The 18,716-nt window shown below is 45.4% G+C and overlaps 1 protein-coding gene across 3 annotated transcripts in view; it reads right to left on the reverse strand.

Moving 5' to 3' along the window:
* PRKCB (protein kinase C beta) overlaps positions 1 to 18,716 on the reverse strand; it is a 329,538-nt gene that overhangs the window by 18,254 nt on the left and 292,568 nt on the right. For all 3 annotated transcript variants that reach the window (XM_043560272.1, XM_043560271.1, XM_043560273.1), the window contains 3 exons: positions 11,897 to 11,977; positions 11,502 to 11,609; positions 6,434 to 6,574 (listed from right to left, as the gene is read on the reverse strand). In XM_043560272.1, coding sequence (XP_043416207.1) covers positions 6,434 to 6,574; positions 11,502 to 11,609; positions 11,897 to 11,977 — 330 coding nt within the window. The remainder of the gene's footprint in view (positions 1 to 6,433; positions 6,575 to 11,501; positions 11,610 to 11,896; positions 11,978 to 18,716) is intronic.

Here is an 18,716-nt window from a genome sequence, read left to right on the forward strand (position 1 = left end):
AACTCCAGATGCTTTCACGACAACCTATTTTATCCCTTCATCCTGCTTTTTGCCAGGACCAACAACTGGCTACCACGTTACACTCGAGGAGCGATTATGCAGGCAGTCTGAAGGGATTCTCCTTCATCCATTCCTTCTTGGCCCCTGGGGTAATCACTGGGCATCCACAAGGTGCCAGGAACCAGGGAGGGCTAGGTGTGCCGATATGAACACATCCTGGAGGCCCTCAGGCATCTCCGTCCCGTCCAAATGCCCACTGGCTCCCACCTGGACGACCGCAAGAGCCTCGAACCAGTCTCCTGATTTCACCCCTGCACCTACAACAGTCAGAGTGATCCTCTGAAAACCCAAAGTCGGATCATGCCATTTCTCTGCCCAGGGCCCTCCAAACGCTGCCCATCTCAGCCGGAGTAGAAGCCACAGATCCTACAGTGGCCTGCACCATCTGCCCCTCCCGTGGCCTCACCAGTATCATCTTCTTTTCCCCCTTCCTTCGCCCACTCAGCTCAGCACTTGGATTCTGTGCTCTTCCTTGAACATGCCAGGCAAGCTCTTGCCTCAGGGCCTTTGCACCTGTTACCACCGCCCGAACCACTCTCCCCCCCAAGATACACACATGGCTCACACAGTCCCTCACCTTCCTCCCATCTTTGCTGAAATGCCAGCAAGGCTTTCCAGCCACCTCTCTCTGATCCACCTCTCACCATCCTCACCCCTGCTCTGATTTCCTCTACAATGCTTATCTCCTTCTAACATATTTGCTGATGTTTCTTAGTTTATTTATTTTGAGAGAGAGAGAGAGACTGAGAGAGTGAGCAGGGGAGGGGCACAGAAAGAGGGAGACAGAGAATCCCAAGTGGGCTCTATGCTGTCAGCGTGGAGCTTGACACAGGGCTTGAACCCGCAAACTGTGAGATCATAACCTGGGCCAAAACCAAGAATCGGGCGCTTAACCGACTGAACTACCCAGACGCCCCTATTTGCCAATTTCTATGTCTGTTGTTTGCCCACTCCTTCTAAAATAGAAGTTCCACGAGAGCAGGAGATTGTGTTATTTTCACTTCCGTGTCTCCAGCACCTAGAATGGTACCTAACGTCAATAAACACCTGCGGAGAGGATGACCCAGGGCGCTGGGCGACATCCCAGGAGGACAGAACCAGAACACCCTGCTTCTCAACCCACTGCTCCACCACACGCTCAGCCACACACACCGCCTTCTAGCACACAAACTAGCACCACCCACCAACACACACTGACCCACCACAGCCTGCCGTGTGGCCCGAACCACATTCACCAGCACGCTCTGTACTAGAGCTTACACACCCCTGCAGCACAGCCTTCACCATCCTACACGGCATACTAACTACAACAGGATCTGCCTTTCAGCAGATGAAAGGTCCAGCAGCAGCCCAGCACATGTGACAATACGCAGCATCTCGGGCCCTACCCCGGACCCGCTGAATCAGAATCCATATTGTAACCAGGTACCCAGGTGACTTGTGTGTGCACAGCAGCATTTAAGAAGATCTGCTAGGTGACCCCAGGGCACCCATAACACTGAGCTGGGCGACAACAGAGTGCAGGAGCCACGGCCCTCGATCCAAAGCGCAAGGACTCACGCGCTGCATCACCGACCCTTCCCCATACTCTCCCTGCGCACACAACCGCATGATGCCATGACCGAAACAACTCAGCACCCAAATCGAGCTCTTTAGGAACTTACACAACGACCTATTCATTCGAGATGCCCTTCTGCACATGAGAAAAGCACCCTAGGCTCTAGTATATATCCCTAGAGAACCCCTTATGTTCCTCTGCTCAGAGCACTGCAGCCTCTTACCTTACAGCCGTTCGTGGATTCCTTCATTTATTCAGTAAAAATTATGAAGTGCCGGCTAGGTGCTAAACCTTAGGCTAAGCACCGGGAATCAACACTGACAAAGACAGTCAGAACCCTTCAGTCCTAGTCAAGAAGACCGACGTCGCGTGGAACAAGCAATTACAATAAAGTGTGATGAGTTTGTTGATAGGACACTAGCAGAGAATCAATAAGAGCCTCCCTGAGGGGATGATGTTCTCCTGATCTGATGAGGGGGAAGGAGCAAGACACCAACAAGGGACAGAGGACGGAGGTGGGCGAAGCGTGGGGAAGGGTGCGGGCATCCCAGGTGGATGGCTACGCACGGACAGAGCCGGGAAGGGAAGAGAGCGCAGTCGCATGTTTGAGGAACCAAAAGAAGCTCAGAAACGCTTGTTTTTGGAGGCAGGAGCTGAAGCTGTGGAGGGGGCAGACGCCGGACCATGGAAGATCCCCAGATGCCACATATGCTAAGGAACAGCAGGCACGATTCTGGGGGCAGCAGAGAGCCATCAGGGAAGCTTTAAGCAAGAGCGACACAATCAGATGCACATTTGAAAAAACCACTCAGGTACGTGAAAGAATGTGCCAAAGCTAGTGTATCTCAGTAGTTATGAACAATGCTCCGCATACGGCTCCCTGCCATAACAAAAGATGGCAAAACCCACGTTAATGAACCTCCAGTAATAGCACCCTTCACTGATGTTTGAATATGATCCTCTGTTATTACCCCATGGTTTTTTTTTTTTTTCTTCTCCCGTTGCTCTCTGCTTAATAGTATGCATGAATCTGGAACACTGACAGATACACGCATGCCTTTTAATAACCCGCAAGGCACATGGCACTCTGCACACACTTACCACGGGCCTCGGGGAGGGTGTGCGGAAGGGAAATGTGAAATCCTTGAGTGGGATGAGGACTCTGAGGCCAGCATCCACAGCCCAAAGGCACAAGTGCAGGTTGAATCGGAAGATGGGGTGATGCATGTATTATTATTATTTCTAATTCAGTCTCAGGCAGCAAGGGCAGTTCCTGCTTCCCCTGAGAGCTGGCGGCTGAACATCTTGAAATATCCAGTCCAGGGCAATCACTGCACTTTGAAAGCCACTGTTCAACCCACCAGAGGGAATTCAAGACATTGGCTGGTTGGAAACCATTATCGAACGCAGAACAGTCTGAGGATCCTATTGATCTGTTATTAATTATTGTAATCTTTTTATATTATCAGTGGTTAGAACAGCTCCTTTTTCCTAAGTATCTTCTATGAGCCAGGCGCTGGCTACATATTTTTATATTCATTATTGCTCAGCAGGAAGTTTCAAAATATTTACCCAGTCAGCATGGACTCAGTTGTAAAGAACCAGTACTAACAGGAACCGGTTAAATGCCAACCTGACTTTGAGTAATCACTACCCCCCAAAATTTTAAACTGAGTCCTTGGGCCTCGTATGACTTGCGGATGTGTTTACTTCGGCCTGAACTGGGTTTAATTTTTAACAATGTGTGGCTGATATATCAAAAACTAGTGAGCTCTCACCTAAAAATCTTGGTGAGGACAGAGCAAGGCAGAGCCTGTATCCCTGCAGGGCAAACCTGGCTCATAGAAGATGCTCAGAAAAAGGTAGCTGTTATTATGGATAATTAAAAAAGAAGATCACAGTCATTAGTAACGGTCACCAGAACCCTGCAACTGGGCAGCTGGAGGTGAGCGCCCGTGGGGCCTTGTAGATAGCTTGCCCACCCTGCGGTCTGCCTCTGTCCCCAACCACTCCCTCTCTCATATTTACATTACCTGCCTGGCCTTGTAGGCACCTGAGCCTGCGACCTGTTCCCAGAAGGCACCACCCCTCACCCAGACTAGGCGAGAACCAATGTCTTCCCCTTTAAGAAATGTTCCTCCTTGCCACATCCCCCCCTCCCCATGAGCTCTTAACACTAAATTCCACAGCACAGAATCTCAGCCTGGGGCACATCAGATTCACCTGGAGGCCCCAACCCCAGGGTTTCTGAGTCACGGCTTCTGGGGAGGTGCCCGAGCATTTCATTCCTCAAATTCCCAGATGACTCTGCTGGTCTGGGGACCACCCTTTGAAAACCACTGCTCTACAACTAAAGAATGAACCCTACCCAGAATGTCACTGGGTTCAACGCTGGGAGAGATGCAGACATTTGCATCTTTCTACCGGCCAAGTGGAGGGGAGGGTCCACATTTTGAGACGTCATGAATAGCCCATGAAAACCCCGTAAGTTTTGTGTCCCATCTCTGAGTTCCCAGTTCCCTGAACGGAGAACCTGTTCTTCTCTCCCAGGCTGCCATTTTGATCTTTTTCCAAATGGTTCATTAGAAGTGAAAGTGCTGCCTAGGACATGCAGTGCCCCTCTGTCACGCCCAGTGCACACACGGACGTCATCTTTGGAAAACAGCATCAGTTGGACTCAACACTGTTCTATCCCTCAAAGACCCTGCACCCAAGACATCAATCAATGTGTGACGCCGCTAACAAAAATCATTATCCACTCTCCAAGAGGGCTGACTGCATGCCCGGCATGCACTGAGCACTTTATGCGTCATAACGATCCTCTGATGCAGACTATTAACATTGCTGAATCACAGGTGATGAAACAGGGGAGCAGACAGGGGAACAGAGTTCACCAGCTCTAGAATAATCAACAGATTTTTGTTGGACCCCACTGTATTCACTTGAGGGTCAGACACGATTAGAAACGTGCTCAATCCTGTGCCTGTATTTGAAGACGGATGCTGATGACCTGGCAGACAATCAGCATCTGCAGGTGATGTCATTTGGGACATGCTTGCAGGTGGAAGGTGTGCATGTGTGTGTCTGTGTGTGGGGGGTGGGTATCTGGCCTGAAATCACAGGGCTCGGGAATTTAAGACCAGCATCTGCAAATGTCTGAGGGTGCTCTGCAGAGAAAGAGGCTCTTGATGACAGAACAGGCCAGAGGGATGGCAGTCCGGGGAAGCTGATTAGACACCAACATGTAGGTTTGCCACAATTAGAAGGGCCGGAAGGTGGAACTGGCTGTCTGTAAATAATCTAGCTTCCTAACCTCAGGGAGTGTCCAGAGAGACACAGGATGCATCAAGGATGCTGTAAAGCAGGGATGCTAATGGTGTGGGATGGTCAGGAAGGTGCAGCACCAGGGAGATGGGGAGAGTCACCTGGGAGGCTTTCTTTTTTTGTTTAATTTTTTTTAGTATGTTTTTACATATTTTTGAGAGAAAGAGAGAGTGCAAGTGGGGGAGGGGCAGAGAGAGAGGGAGACACAGAATGGGAAGCAGGCTCCAGGCTCCGAGCTGTAAGCACAGAGCCGGATGCAGGACTCGAACTCACAAACCGCGAGATCATGACCTTAGCCCAAGTTAGACGCTTAACCAATTGAGCCACCCAGGTGCCCCACCTGCGAGGCTTTCCTAAACCTACACGCCCTTTGCCCCTGGGCATTCTGCTATGCCTCGATGGAGTCAGGCTGTCTGAGATTTGAATCCCTACGTCCTTGCACGCTGGCCGAGTGACCCTGGACAGAGCACTTAAGCTCTCCATTTTCTCTTCCAGGACACAGAGTAACAGCACCTCCGTAACAGGCTGTGGTGAGGATTTCATCAGATGCCACACGTGAAGTGCTTACTAGGGTGCCTGGTGCGTAATAAGTGGCCACGAAATGAATAATAATGCTATCAACATAACTACCGTTATCGTCATGGATCTTACAATTTCCGGTTACAATGACAGTGTTTTTGTGCATGTTTCAGCCTCGGTAGGCAGTTTCAGAGCTCATAATAAAGTCATCGGGTCTCCACTCATCTTAGTCTAACAAAGAAATATCCTGTCTGGGGAGCTGTAGTTTGGATTGGATTCATTCAGGGCAAACTCCTCCTCCCTGGGTGTGACAGTGCGCCCAGCCGAGTCTCTGGGGATGGAAAATCCTCCTGTGTGTGCACAACTGTGGAAATGGGAGGCTTGTCTTTTTATACTATAGACATTGCCTCCCAGCTGTACCTACACTCAGAGCCTCCAAGAGGTCTACGAGCGGGCCAGCTTTTGCTTTTATTCTGTTTCACTCGGGTGGGAGCTGGCTGGTGGAGCTGTCTTTATTTACTGCCTCAGACGCACTGTATGTTTCAGAATTAAATTTAAATACTGTAACGTGGCCTTTTCAATGTCAATTTGAAGAGAAAAGAACACAGCCGAACCAAGGAAAGAACGAGGGCAAAATGAGACTCTTTGTCATGGTCCAAAACCAGACCTGAACTCCCGCTCACTGATGAGACATTTCCAAAAAGTTGCCAGCGAAGACAGTCATAATAACTGAACCAATAAATCAAAAGTTCGTATCTAGCATCTCTCCCGCATTTGTAGAGGCCGGGCTGTGTGAACGGAGATCTCTGTTTTTGTACCCAGTGACTGTGCGCATCAACGGGAGCACTTACAGACATATTTGAGGGAGCCATCGATGTCTAGCCCTCGGAACACCGAGGGCGCACACACTCGGGAGAGGAGAGGGTATGTTACGCGTGTGAAGCCAAGAGTCAGAGAGACCAGTTTACTTACGGCTTTTGGCTTATACGGGGGCTGGATCTCTTTGCGTTCAAGTTTCTCCCAATCAATATACCGGAAAAATGCATGCTCTTTGATGTCACGTTCACCTTCAGGTCCACAACCCAGACGTTTGCCCGGGTGTTTGGTCATCAGCTTCAAGAGAAGAGAAAGGTTGAGTTTAATGAACTTCGGAGGACACGTGAACCACTCAGAAATGAGGACTCCAATGAATTAGGGAAGAAATGACAATAAGAGACTCAATTTTTATCTTTTGCTTTTCATTCCAGCAACACTTTCCCAGAGAGGTCTTTATAATCGGAAGACCTGACAACAGTGCCTGCCGCTGCTTGTCCCAAAGCAAGACTGCTTATGGTTAATCAGACCTAAGCCTCAATGTGGCCCTGAACTTCAAGTTAGAAATGTCACACGATGCATTCTGATTTAAGAATGAGTTTTATGCAATTACTGGTGCATTTAATGAGGACAGTTTCAATATCTTCAAATGCCCCGCCTCCCACCTCAAGAAAGCTGGAGTGTGACCAAGGCAAAGGCCACGTTCATTCTGATAATATTTGCATTTCTCAGTAAAGTGCTTGTGAAAATGACAAAACAGAAGAAAAAATATTAGTCAAATGGACCCAAGTTTCAAGTAATTACTTTCCAAAAGCTCATTAAATAGTCAAAAGCTAACCCAGCTCATTTTGCTTGGATCGCACATTACACTAAACTCCGCTGAGGTTTCTTTGGTGTTCCATTTAAATTACTTAATTATCAAAACCCTCCATCTTTGGGTCTCTGAGCCAGTGCTAAATAACAAGATGAATAGATGCTCCAAGATGAAACCAGACAGGCTTCCTCTTGTAAATGAATCCAAAGCAGCATGAAAATATGTCTGATCTCAAGATTTGAGCAAATGCACAGAGAGCAAAGACAGAGCTGGTGATTTCAAAACAAAACAAAACAAAAAAACAACAAGAAGACCCTCAAAGAGGAAAAACAAGCAATGGAACATATAAGACCAAAAAGCTTCCCAGAGTTGACCTGACACCATGATGTCAGAGTCCTTGGGTTGTGCCCAGGATTTATGGATTATGGCAAAGAGATGAACCCAGCAATGTATACCTACCCTGCTGGACACTCAACTTAGCCTGCTTCCTGCTTCCAAATAACTTGTCATCAGAAACTATCCCCCTATACACACACATACTCACACACATACTCTCTCTCACACACACACACACACACACACACACACACACACACACACTCACATGAGCACATATACTCCATATGTGCTATTCTCATATTCTCAGGGGGGAAATAAGTGGGCATTTCTATTCTAAGCTTCTACCTGATTTGCATGCACCTGATTCCCACAATAACCCAGTGAGGTGGGTTTATTATTTTTCCCATTTCAATGGGAATAGACACTCAAAGAGGTTAAACAACCAGCAAGGACTTGGAGAAGTGAGAAGTGACAGAGCTGAGCTTGGATCTCACCTCTGCCTTCTCCAGAACTTGGGCTTTTATGTTATTTTTAAAAGTTTATTTATTTATTTATTTATTTATTTTGAGGTGGAGGGGGTAGAGAAGGAGCAGAGACAGGGAGGGAGGGAGAGAGAGAATCGAAGCAGGCTCCGTGCTGTCAGTGTGCAGCCCGACCCAGGGCTCGATCCCACAAACTGTGAGATCATGCCCTGAGCTGAAATCAAGAGTCAGATGCTCAACCGACTGAGCCACCAGGCGCCTCCAGAACTTGGGCTTTTAATAACAAAGTTCTTCGTGTGTGGGCTCCCAGGGATATTTGTGGTGTGGCTTGGTCAGGAAGGGTTTATGGAGGGCAAGCACGTTGGGCCAAGCCCTGACAGCTGTGTAGGGTTAGGATAGGAGGAAAGGAAGGGCTACGAGGTCTTGATTAGCACTACCAGTGATATTATCAATGATGGCCTCTGTGTACTGAGTGCTTCCTGTGCACCCAGGCTCTGTGCTAAAGGCTTCCTAGCCATTACTCTTTCATCTTTATTTTCACTTTACAACTAGTATCCTCATTGTCCAGTAAGAAACTGGTCCAGAGAAGTAGTCATTTGCCCAGAGGCACACAGCTAAGTAGCAGAGCTGTGCTTTGAACAGATCCGCCCTACCCGGAGCTCTAGCTGCTCTGTGTTATGCGTTCTGCTTGCTTTTCTGTGAACGTGTGGCCAGTGGCGGCTTCTGTCTGCTTTAAGTTTTTCGAAGTGGGAGTGGCATTCTGAGCACGTGATACTAATTTTTTTTTTCCTGGCAGAAAATAGGTTCTTTAATGGGATGGATATATAAAGAAAGGACTTTTCAATGGGAACGGAACGGTTTTCAAAAGCCGAGCTCAATTTCCGCATAAGGACAAGGATGGCCAAGTGAAGAAAAGCCACTGCAGAATCATCCAGCACTAATGTGAGTCTCTGCCCAGTTACTGCACTCTGAGCTGATGTGCCTGCAGCCATGCAGACAGCTGGATTTAATCACTGTTCCGATCTCTGATCACCTCCCAGACGCATCCCCTGGGGCCTGCGGTTTGGGAGGAAGTGTCTGCTTGAGTGTTTTCTCTTCTTTGGAGCCTCAACCTTGAAGAAAGAGCCCACACCGGACGCAGCCCACTCAACTCAGAAAGGTCCTCCAACCCAATAGTAAGAAAGTCACCCCAGTTAATCCTGAAGGTTATGGGTCCTAAATTAATAGAAATCTGCTCCACCAGGGAAACCGCTAATTGGAGCTGAAGCTGAATGCAGCTGACCTGGAAAATCCTCTCTCCTCCATGACCCACTTAGAACCCCCAGCTGTCCCAGCAGGGCAGAGTCGTGAAGGGGAATGTCTTGAGCGTGTATGAAGCACCTACTATGCGCCGATACCACAGAAGGGGCTTTCTCTTATGTTACCTGATTTAATGCTCTCAGACAACTCAATGATCAATGAGGGTTGTTAGTCCATTTTTAGAGGTAAAGAAACAGAAGCCCAGAGCTGCAGAGTAGGACCATACACCTAGGAAGTGGATGGGGTGAGATGTGCAAAGGGTCTTGGGCTCCCAAATCCCCCATTAAAACAACTCCTATGGCAGCGTATGCATACTTAGATGCCAAGAGGGGCCTGGCGTGTAATGTAGTAGTGCCAGCATCAGCAACAGTAATAATAATAATGGCCCATGGGTTCTGGGTCAGAATGCCAGGCTCTGTTGTAAGTGAGCCGCTGGTATGAACTCATTTAATCGTCACAGAATCCTGTATGGAGAACTATCATTATCCTCAATCCACAGACAAGGTTGAGAATTTACCTACAGGCATAGTGCCGCTCATGCTGGGACCAGGATTTGAACCCAGATGAAAGTGGGCCGGATGGGGATTTCTGCAAATTGGAGAAGGCACGCCCTTCAGGGGACATGGGCTTCCCATCCAGCTGGCTATCACATGCTTTATAGGAATGACAGACCAGCATGGCGGGATCAGATTTCTCAAGAGAAACTGAAAGTTAATGTTCATGGGAAATCCCTTGCCCTTTAAATGGTGGCAATTGCTAAACAAACTAAAAGCTCAGTATATGACCTCCGCCCACTCTTCCTCCCTCACAACAAAATGTCTACAGGGGTCTGCACTGGCCTTATGCTGTGTTCTCCTCCTCTTCTCCTTCTCCTTCTTCTTTTTTTTTTACAAGCCTCACTTACGCTCCTCACGGCCCTCTGGATCTCTATTCTCTGTTTCTCGTTTTCCCTCCCCTTGCCTCATACTTTCAAAGAAAATATTTTCACCCAATTCACTTCAAGATGTTGGGGACTGAGACAAAGTCACACGTGGTTTCTCCAGGGATATTTGCAGCTTAACCTATACAGCTGAGATACAAAGCTCAGATGAGTCACCAAGAGTGAGAATCTAGGTGGTGTGAGAAGGTGCTCTACACGGAGAGGGTGGCCCAGCTAATACAAAGTGCCTGTGTTTTCCAGCTTTTCTGGATCCACGCAGAGCAACAGGCATCTGACTGGGGCTCGGAAGCACGGGGCTGGATCGAGCCATGGGAAACCAGCAAACACCCCAAGACCGGCAACATCTAAGACCGGCAGCCCTGGTTTATTCAGACACACAGGTGGGAATCCACTGGGAAGGCATGGTCATGCCCTAACCTTGAAAATGCACCTGTACCTCCACCTGGTGGGAGTGAATACTTCATAAAGGCAGGATCCAAGAGGCATATTCTCTGCGGCTCTCACAGCGTTTTCACACTTCCATCAGAGCTGAAATGTTCCCACATTTGGGTAATAGGTTTAAAAGCAGTGGTTCTCAAACCACTTGGGGACTTTTGCAGACTTTTACAGATGTCCAGACAATCTCTGGGTGAGACTGAGGTTATGTACAATCTGAAAAAGCCCTGCAGATCATCCTGATGGCACCAAAGGCGAGGACCAAGGATCTGCAGGGACTCACCGAGGTCAAGCACATCTGGCTTAATGCCAGATGTATAACAAAGCAATCTTCACCAGCACCCATGTGCCCCGCCTTCTTCACAGGTGCAATCTGCATACACTGCAGGATATAGTGTACGTATGCTTTTCAGCCCTTTGTGGGTTGGGCGAGGGGAGACCAGGGGTTTTGAAGACACAAAATTTGGGTCAGCTTATCCAGAGAATCCCTTAAACTCAACACTGCATGATATTTTCTTAAGACAAAAGTTACACGCTGTTAGTATTAACCACACACACATATAGAGCAGAGCAGGGCGAGGCTGACAGATCAGTGCTGCAGACCTCTTGCTCACCTTCCCATGGGTCCCAGCTCTTTGGCAAAGACTCTGTGTTTCCTATCTCATTCATTCAATATGCATTCCCCTGTGCGGGCTAGAGCCTGGAGCCCAGCCAGCAGCAAGATACTGTTGCAGGCAGACCTCTCTGGTACTTTTGTGCAGACTGGAAAAAAGCCCCCTTTGCTCCGGGAGGTCCATGCCAGGCTCACAGGCCAGCAAGTGGGGAGAAAGATAGAGTTCAGTCTCCATTTCCCCTCTCTTCCTGGGTGAGTTGTCCTTGCGCGGGGTCCTGACCACAAGCTTTCAGGGGCTCACTCACCCCTTTGCAGATGGCCACAGCTTCCTTGGACATGGACTTTGGGTAAGCCACGTTGTGTTCCATGATGGACTGGAAGAGCTCGTCCTCATCCTCCCCTTCAAAGGGTGCCTGTGGGGCAGAGGATAGTGTGGGAAGAGAGGGTTCCTGCCTGCCCCTCCCCAACTGCCCCAAACCATTGGGCCCTTTCCCTTGGGGTCCACAGCGAGGCCATACTCAGGGGCTTCAAGAGAGAAGACAAAGAAAAACAGTCAAAAGAGTAAGCTAACCCTAAGGCCAAGGAAGTCACAGCGTTTCCAATCTATGAGCTGGTACCAACGGGATACCTTCGTCTAGAGAAACCATGCAGATGGGGTTGGGGGAGGACTTTTCTTACCAATCAGTTAAAATTCAATTACCTGGCCAGCTAACATTTCATACAGCAGGACTCCAAATGCCCACCAATCCACGGACTTCCCATAGGGCTGATAAGCAATTATCTGGAAAAGAGAAGGCATTCCATCAGGGAGGCGGGCAGGTAGCCATGGCTGGAGACTGAACACTCACTTCTTTAATGTAAGAGTGGAGCATCTTGGGGCTGGGGGGTGGAAGGAGAGCTCTCCGTTCGCCTGTCATCTGCCTACTGCGAAGGATTCAATTGGCTGTTACAGTCCCAAATATGAGCCACTGAAAGAGTGACTAAGGAGCCTAGTGCCCACACAAGCCATTTCTTTACCTTAGGAAGACGGATAGATGCCATTTACAAGAGTACCTGCAGGTGGGGGAAAACATCTGTGGCTGTCAACATTGCCTTTTAAAAGCTCTTAGTACAGTGCATTAATTTTATTTTTTTGAGAGAGAGAGCAAAAGAGAGCAAGCAAGCAGGGGAGGGGCAGAGAGAGAGAGAGAGAGGGAGAGACAGAATCCCAAGCAGGCTCTGAGCTGTCAGTGCAAAGCCCGATGCTGGGATCGATCTCACCAACCGTGAGATCATGACCTGAGCCGAAATCGAGAGTCAGACCCTTAACTGAGTGAGCCCCTCCAGGAGCCCCCAGTGCGTTACTTTTTTCATTTTAATACAGTGAATGGCATTTTTAAGAAGGAAAACAGTGTTTGCTTCTCATTACAAAAGTAATCACATTTATACAACAACAGAAATACACTTAACTGAATGCTGAACTGTACTCATAGAAAAGAGTCTAGGAAGAAATAGACCAAAGAGCTATCATAATTTTTCTCTTGATAAATGATTATGATTAATGATAAATGATAAATGATTAGTGATTCTAATTATTATATTCTCTCAGCTTGTCTACTGCTACTACTGAACTGTGCCTTAGAAATGGTTAAGATGGTGAATTTTGTATTTTTTTACCACAACTAAAAATTTGTAAGTTACAAAGCTGTAATAGCATTCTTATTATTATACTATTTACTTTAAAATATAGATAAGCAAATAAATAAATAATAAAAATATAGACAAGCTAAGAGAATACAATTAGTATCACCCATAATCATTTATCAAGAGAAAAACTATGACAGGTCTGTGGTCTATTTCTTCCTAGATTCTTTTCTAGCAATACATAGTAAATTCAGTGTGTATGTATGTGTTTTACACACACACACACACACACACACACACACACACACACACTTTAATATGTGGAATTTTAATGAAGTATTTAATTCACTTAAAATTTCCACGCAATAGTTGCACATCGATGTAATCAGTTTTTATCTCTGCACAGCATTCCCCTGGATGGCTATACCAAAATTTATGTTGTCTATTCCCAAGATCAGGTTTCTTCTGATGCTATAATATAGATCCTTGCAACTGGATAGTTGGACATTCGTCCAATTATTTCCTTAAGATAAATTCCTAAAAATAGAATTGGTGGATCAAATGGGATGTATGGTTTTTAAAAATTATTTTATTTTCATCTTAATCCCCTTCACCTATTTCCCCCATACCCCTCTACCCACCTTGTGTCTGGTAACCATCAGTGAGTTCTATATAGTTAAGAGTCTGTTGATTTGTCTCTCTTTCTTTCTCTCTTTCTCCCTTTGTTCATTCGTTTTGTTTCTTAAATTCCACATATGATTGGGGCGCCTGGGTGGCGCAGTCGGTTAAGCGTCCGACTTCAGCCAGGTCACAATCTCGCGGTCCGTGAGTTCGAGCCCCGCGTCAGGCTCTGGGCTGATGGCTCGGAGCCTGGAGCCTGTTTCCGATTCTGTGTCTCCCTCTCTCTCTGCCCCTCCCCCGTTCATGCTCTGCCTCTCTCTGTCCCCCAAAAAATAAACGTTGAAAAAAAAATTAAAAAAAAATTCCACATATGAGTGGGATTGTGTGGTATTTGTCTTTCTCTGACTGACTTATTTCACTTAGCATTATATCCTCTGGATCCATCCATGTTGTTGCAAATAGTAAGGTTTCACTTTTTTATGGTTGAGTAATATTCCACACATATATAATCATGTATATTCATTCCACACCTTCTTTATCCATTCACCTATCGATGGACACTTGGGCTGCTTCCTTAGTCTGGCTATTGTAAATAATAAACACAGAGGTGCATGTGTCCCTTTGAATTAGTGTTTTTGTATTTTGGGGGTAAATTCCCAGTAGTGCAATCACTGCATCATACGATAGATCTATTTTTAATTTTTTTGAGAGACCTCCAAATTATTTCAGTGGCTGTACCAGTTTGCATTCCCACCAACAGTGCAGGAGAGTTCCCCTTTCTCCACATTCTCGCCAACACTTGTTGTGTCTTGTGTTTTTGATTTTAGCCTTTCTGACAGGTGAGAGGTGATCTCATTGGTTTGATTTGCATTTCCCTGATGATAAGTGATGATGAGCATCTTTTCATGTGTCTGTTGAACATCTGGATGTCTTCTTTGGAGAAATGTCTGTTCATGCCTTCTGCAATGATAACATATTGTTTTAAGATTTCTGATACTTATCACCAAATCGTTAGAGCATGGCCAAGTCTGGAATAGCTGTGTGACCATCCACCTTTCAATATATAGGGGTGTAAAACTAACTGTATCAAAAGGTTGAAAAGGTGATACAGCAAAGGTTCAGGGTCGGTCCCGACTGCTACTTCCGAGTTGCGTGACCGCGGGGGAGGTTACTCAACTTCTTGATGTCTCAGTTTCCTCACTTACAAAAGGAATTTTATAACATCTAGGTCACGGGGTTTTGCGAGGAAGAGAGGGAGATACATTCCTCTCACACATTATGTCCTCCAAACGTTAGCTGTAAGTAGAAGGTTTTCTCATTCAGTCATTGTTTTACTCAATGAATGTGTCTGAGCAAACTTGGCTCTAAAATGAATGTCTGCTTATTGAGTTCCATCTTCTACCTAAAATCTTCTACCCTAAAATCAGAAATGCCCTCTGAGGAGAATTAAGCAGCAAGAGACCGGAGGGAAAGCTTTCCGTGAGAACACTTACTGAAAGTGTTTTCACGCTTTTAAAGTACTTCATGTCTTATTTGATCCTCATGACAACCTAACAAGTTAATCCTTTCACAAAGGAAAACAGAGCCTGGGAGGTGAAAGAAGTTGCCAGAGGTGATGTGGCTATTAGTTAATGGCAAAGCCAGGGCGAAAGCCTGACCCCTAGCTTATTCCTCCCATCAGTGGGTTGGAGGAGGGAGCAAGGGCTTCCCCGGGAACACAACTCCAGGCATCTCATGTATCACAACCACCCGGGAATTCTGGAAAACCACAGACATGTGGGTCCTTCCTTCAGAGATTCTGATTCAGTTGAGGGTAACACCTGGCCAGCCTACATTTTAAGAGCTCCCCGGGGACCTTGAAGTGCAGCAAGCTTCGAGCCAGAGATTACTGAACTCACGGCAGATCAAGGACTTGTCTGATGCTCTATTTAAAAAAATGATGATGAACCAAGGTATGGCACATAGGGAAAACACCACTGGATTCTAATACAGGTGTCCCCTGCTTTTTGAAAGTTTGTGTTATGCCACTTTGCTTCTACGAAAGACCTACAATAATTCCTGCTTTCATTACTCTAAAGAAATATGAACAGGACTTCTGCTTTTATGCTAAAGGCAAAAAGCAAAAATAGAGTTCAGCATTTGGTTTTCATGGAGCCATTACAGAGGCAGCGAGAGTGGTACTGCCACGCTTCTCCCCAGGAACGACATTCAGTATCAAGCAGTCATAGCTTTGAATCATGTGAGCATCTGTGCTCGATCTCGATTTATTTTTCTTAAAATCCTTATTTATTTTTGAAAGAAAGAGAGCACGAGCAGGGGGCAGCAGAGAGAAAGGGAGACAGAATCTGAAGCAGGCTCCAGGCTCTGAGCTGTTAGCACAGAGCCCGATGTGGGGCTCGAACTCAGGAACTGTGAGATCATGACCTGAGCCAAAGTTGGATGCACAACTGACTGAGCCACCCAGGCATCCCTTGATCTCAGTTAATTTTATGTACCCACTAGCCAGATGTGTGTTAATGCATCAGAAGAGGCAAAGAGAAGTTATTTTTTGGGGCTCAGAACATTAAAAAAATGTCTCCATATAAAATTGCTATGCTATAAAAATACTTCTTCAGGGGCGCCTGGGTGACTCAGTCGGTTGGGTGGCCGACTTCGGCTCAGGTCACAATCTCGCAGTCTGTGAGTTCGAGCCCTGCATCGGGCTCTGTGCTGACAGCTCAGAGCCCGGAGCCTGTTTCAGATTCTGTGTCTCCCTCTCTCTGACCCTCCCCCATTCATGCTCTGTCTCTCTCTGTCTCAAAAATAAATAAACATTGAAAAAAAATTTATAAAAATACTTCTTCACTTCAAGCCATTTTGGCTTAGAAAACGTTTCACAGGAATGCTCTCATTTTAATAGAAGGGGAAATCTAAAAAAGGATTAATCTAAAAGATTACTTTTCAAGTAATCTTTCAAATAATTATTCAAGTAACACACAAACATATTTACCTTGTGGAAAATGTAAACAGTACACAGATTGAGCTAAATTACTCGTCACTGTGCCCTTAACCTCAGAGGTAACCAATGTTTTGAAATCAGTCTGTAATCTTCCAGATTTTCTATGCTTTTACATGAATTTCGACATACTCATAAGAAGCATATAGCAGTGTTCTGTGTACTGTTCTTGTTTTCCATACATGGTATCATATTGTATTTAACATTCTGTACCTTGATTCCCACCCCCCCGATTTTATTGAGAATAATTGGCGCACATCACTGTGTAAGTTTAAGGCATACAGCATGATGGTTTGATTTACATATGCTGTGAAATGATTAAAATAAGTTCAGCTAACATCCACCTTCTCATATAGACACAATAAAAAGAAATGAAAGAAAAAAAGGAAAAAAGTTTTCTCCCTTGTGATGAGAATTTTGGTATTTATTCTCTTAACCTTCCTACATAACACAGCAGTGTTTGCTATGGTCATTGTGTGTACATCCTCAGTAATCTTATGACTAGAAGTTTGTATCTTTTGACCACCTTCCCATAATCTCCCTCCCCATCTTTCACCTCTGGTAACCACAAGTCTGATCTCATTTTCTGAGTTTGGTTTTCTTTTTAAAAATTCTACATATAAGTGAGATCATACAGTATTTGCCTTTCTCTGTCTGACTTATTTCACTTAGCATAATGCCTTCAAGGTGCATCTGTTGTTGCAAATGGTAGGATTTCCTTGTTTCCTACCGCCGAATAATATCCATTGCATATATATACCACACCTTCTCTATCCATTCATCCACGGGGGGACACTTAAGTTGTTTCCATGTCCTGTAAATAATGCTGCTATAAACATGTGAGTGTAGATACCTTTTTGAGTTAGTGTGTTTCCCCCCCACCCCCCTTGGATATATTCCCAGAAATGGAATTGCTAGGTCATATGGTAGTTCTATTTTTAATTTTTTGAAGATCCTCCACACTGTTTTCCATAGTGGCTGCACCAATTTACATTCCCACCAATAGTGCACAGGGTTCCCTTTCCTCCATGCCCTCACCAGTTCCCTCGTGTCTTTTTGATGATGGCCATTCTAACAGGTGTGAGGAGACATTCTCATTGTGGTTTTAATTTGCATTTCTCTAGTGATGTTGAGTATCTTTTCACGTACCTGTTGGCCTTTCATTTATTTTCTTTGGAGAAATGTCTATTTGGGTCCTTTGCCCACTTTTTAATTGGGTTATTTGTTTTGTTTTGTTTCCGCTATTGAGTTGTAGGAGTTCTTTATATATTTTGGATATTAACCCCTTATCAGATATGTGGTTTGCAAATATTTTTTCCCATTCCCTAGGTTCTCTTCTCACTTTGTTGTGGTTTCTTTTGCTGTGCAGAAGCTTTTTAGTTTGATATGATCACACTTGTTTTGATTTGTTGCTTGTACTTTAGGTTTCGTATCCAAAAAACATCATTAACGAGACCCATGTTGAGGAGCTTTGCTCCTATGTTTTCTTCTAGGAGTTTCATGGTTTCAGGTCTTACATTTATTAATCCTTTTTGAGTTAATTTCTGTGAGTTGTGTAAGACATAGGTCCAGTCTCATTCTTTTTTTTTTTAAATGTTTTTTTTTTTTTTGAGAGGGGGAGAGAGAGAGAGAGAGAGAGAGAAAGAGAGAGAGAGAGAGAGAGAGAGAGAGAGAGAGAGAGAGAGAGAGAACCTAAAGCAGGCTCCAGGCTCCAAGCTGTTAGCACAGAGCCTGAGACGGGGCTCAAACTCACAGACTGTGAGATCATGACCTGAGCTGAAGTCAGATGCTTAACCTACTAAGCCACCCAGGCACCCCTCATTCTTTTACATATGAATACCCAGTTATCTCAGCATCATTTATTAAAGAAACTGTGCTCTGCATTGAGTATTCTTGGCTTCTTTTTTAAACATTAGTTGATTACATATGCTTACGTTTTGTTCTGGGCTCTCATTTCTGTTCCATCCTATTTATCTGTTTTTGTGCCAGTACCATATTGTTTTGATGACTGTAGCTTTATGGTATAGCTTGAAATCAGGAAGTGTAATGCCTCCTGCTTTGTTCTTTCTCATTTCTTTAGCTATTTGGAGCCTTTTATGCTTCCACATAAATTTGGGGAGTGTTTTTTGTACTTCTGTAAAAAATGAAGTTGAAATCTTGATAGAGATTATATTGAGTCGATTGATAGCTTTTGGTAGTACTGACATTTTAATAATATTAATTCTTCTATCCATGAACATGGGATGTCTTTCCATTTATTTGTACCTTCTTCAATTTCTTT

The sequence above is a fragment of the Prionailurus bengalensis genome, chromosome E3 (assembly GCF_016509475.1).
Source record: "Prionailurus bengalensis isolate Pbe53 chromosome E3, Fcat_Pben_1.1_paternal_pri, whole genome shotgun sequence".
Taxonomy (NCBI): Eukaryota; Metazoa; Chordata; class Mammalia; order Carnivora; family Felidae; genus Prionailurus; species Prionailurus bengalensis.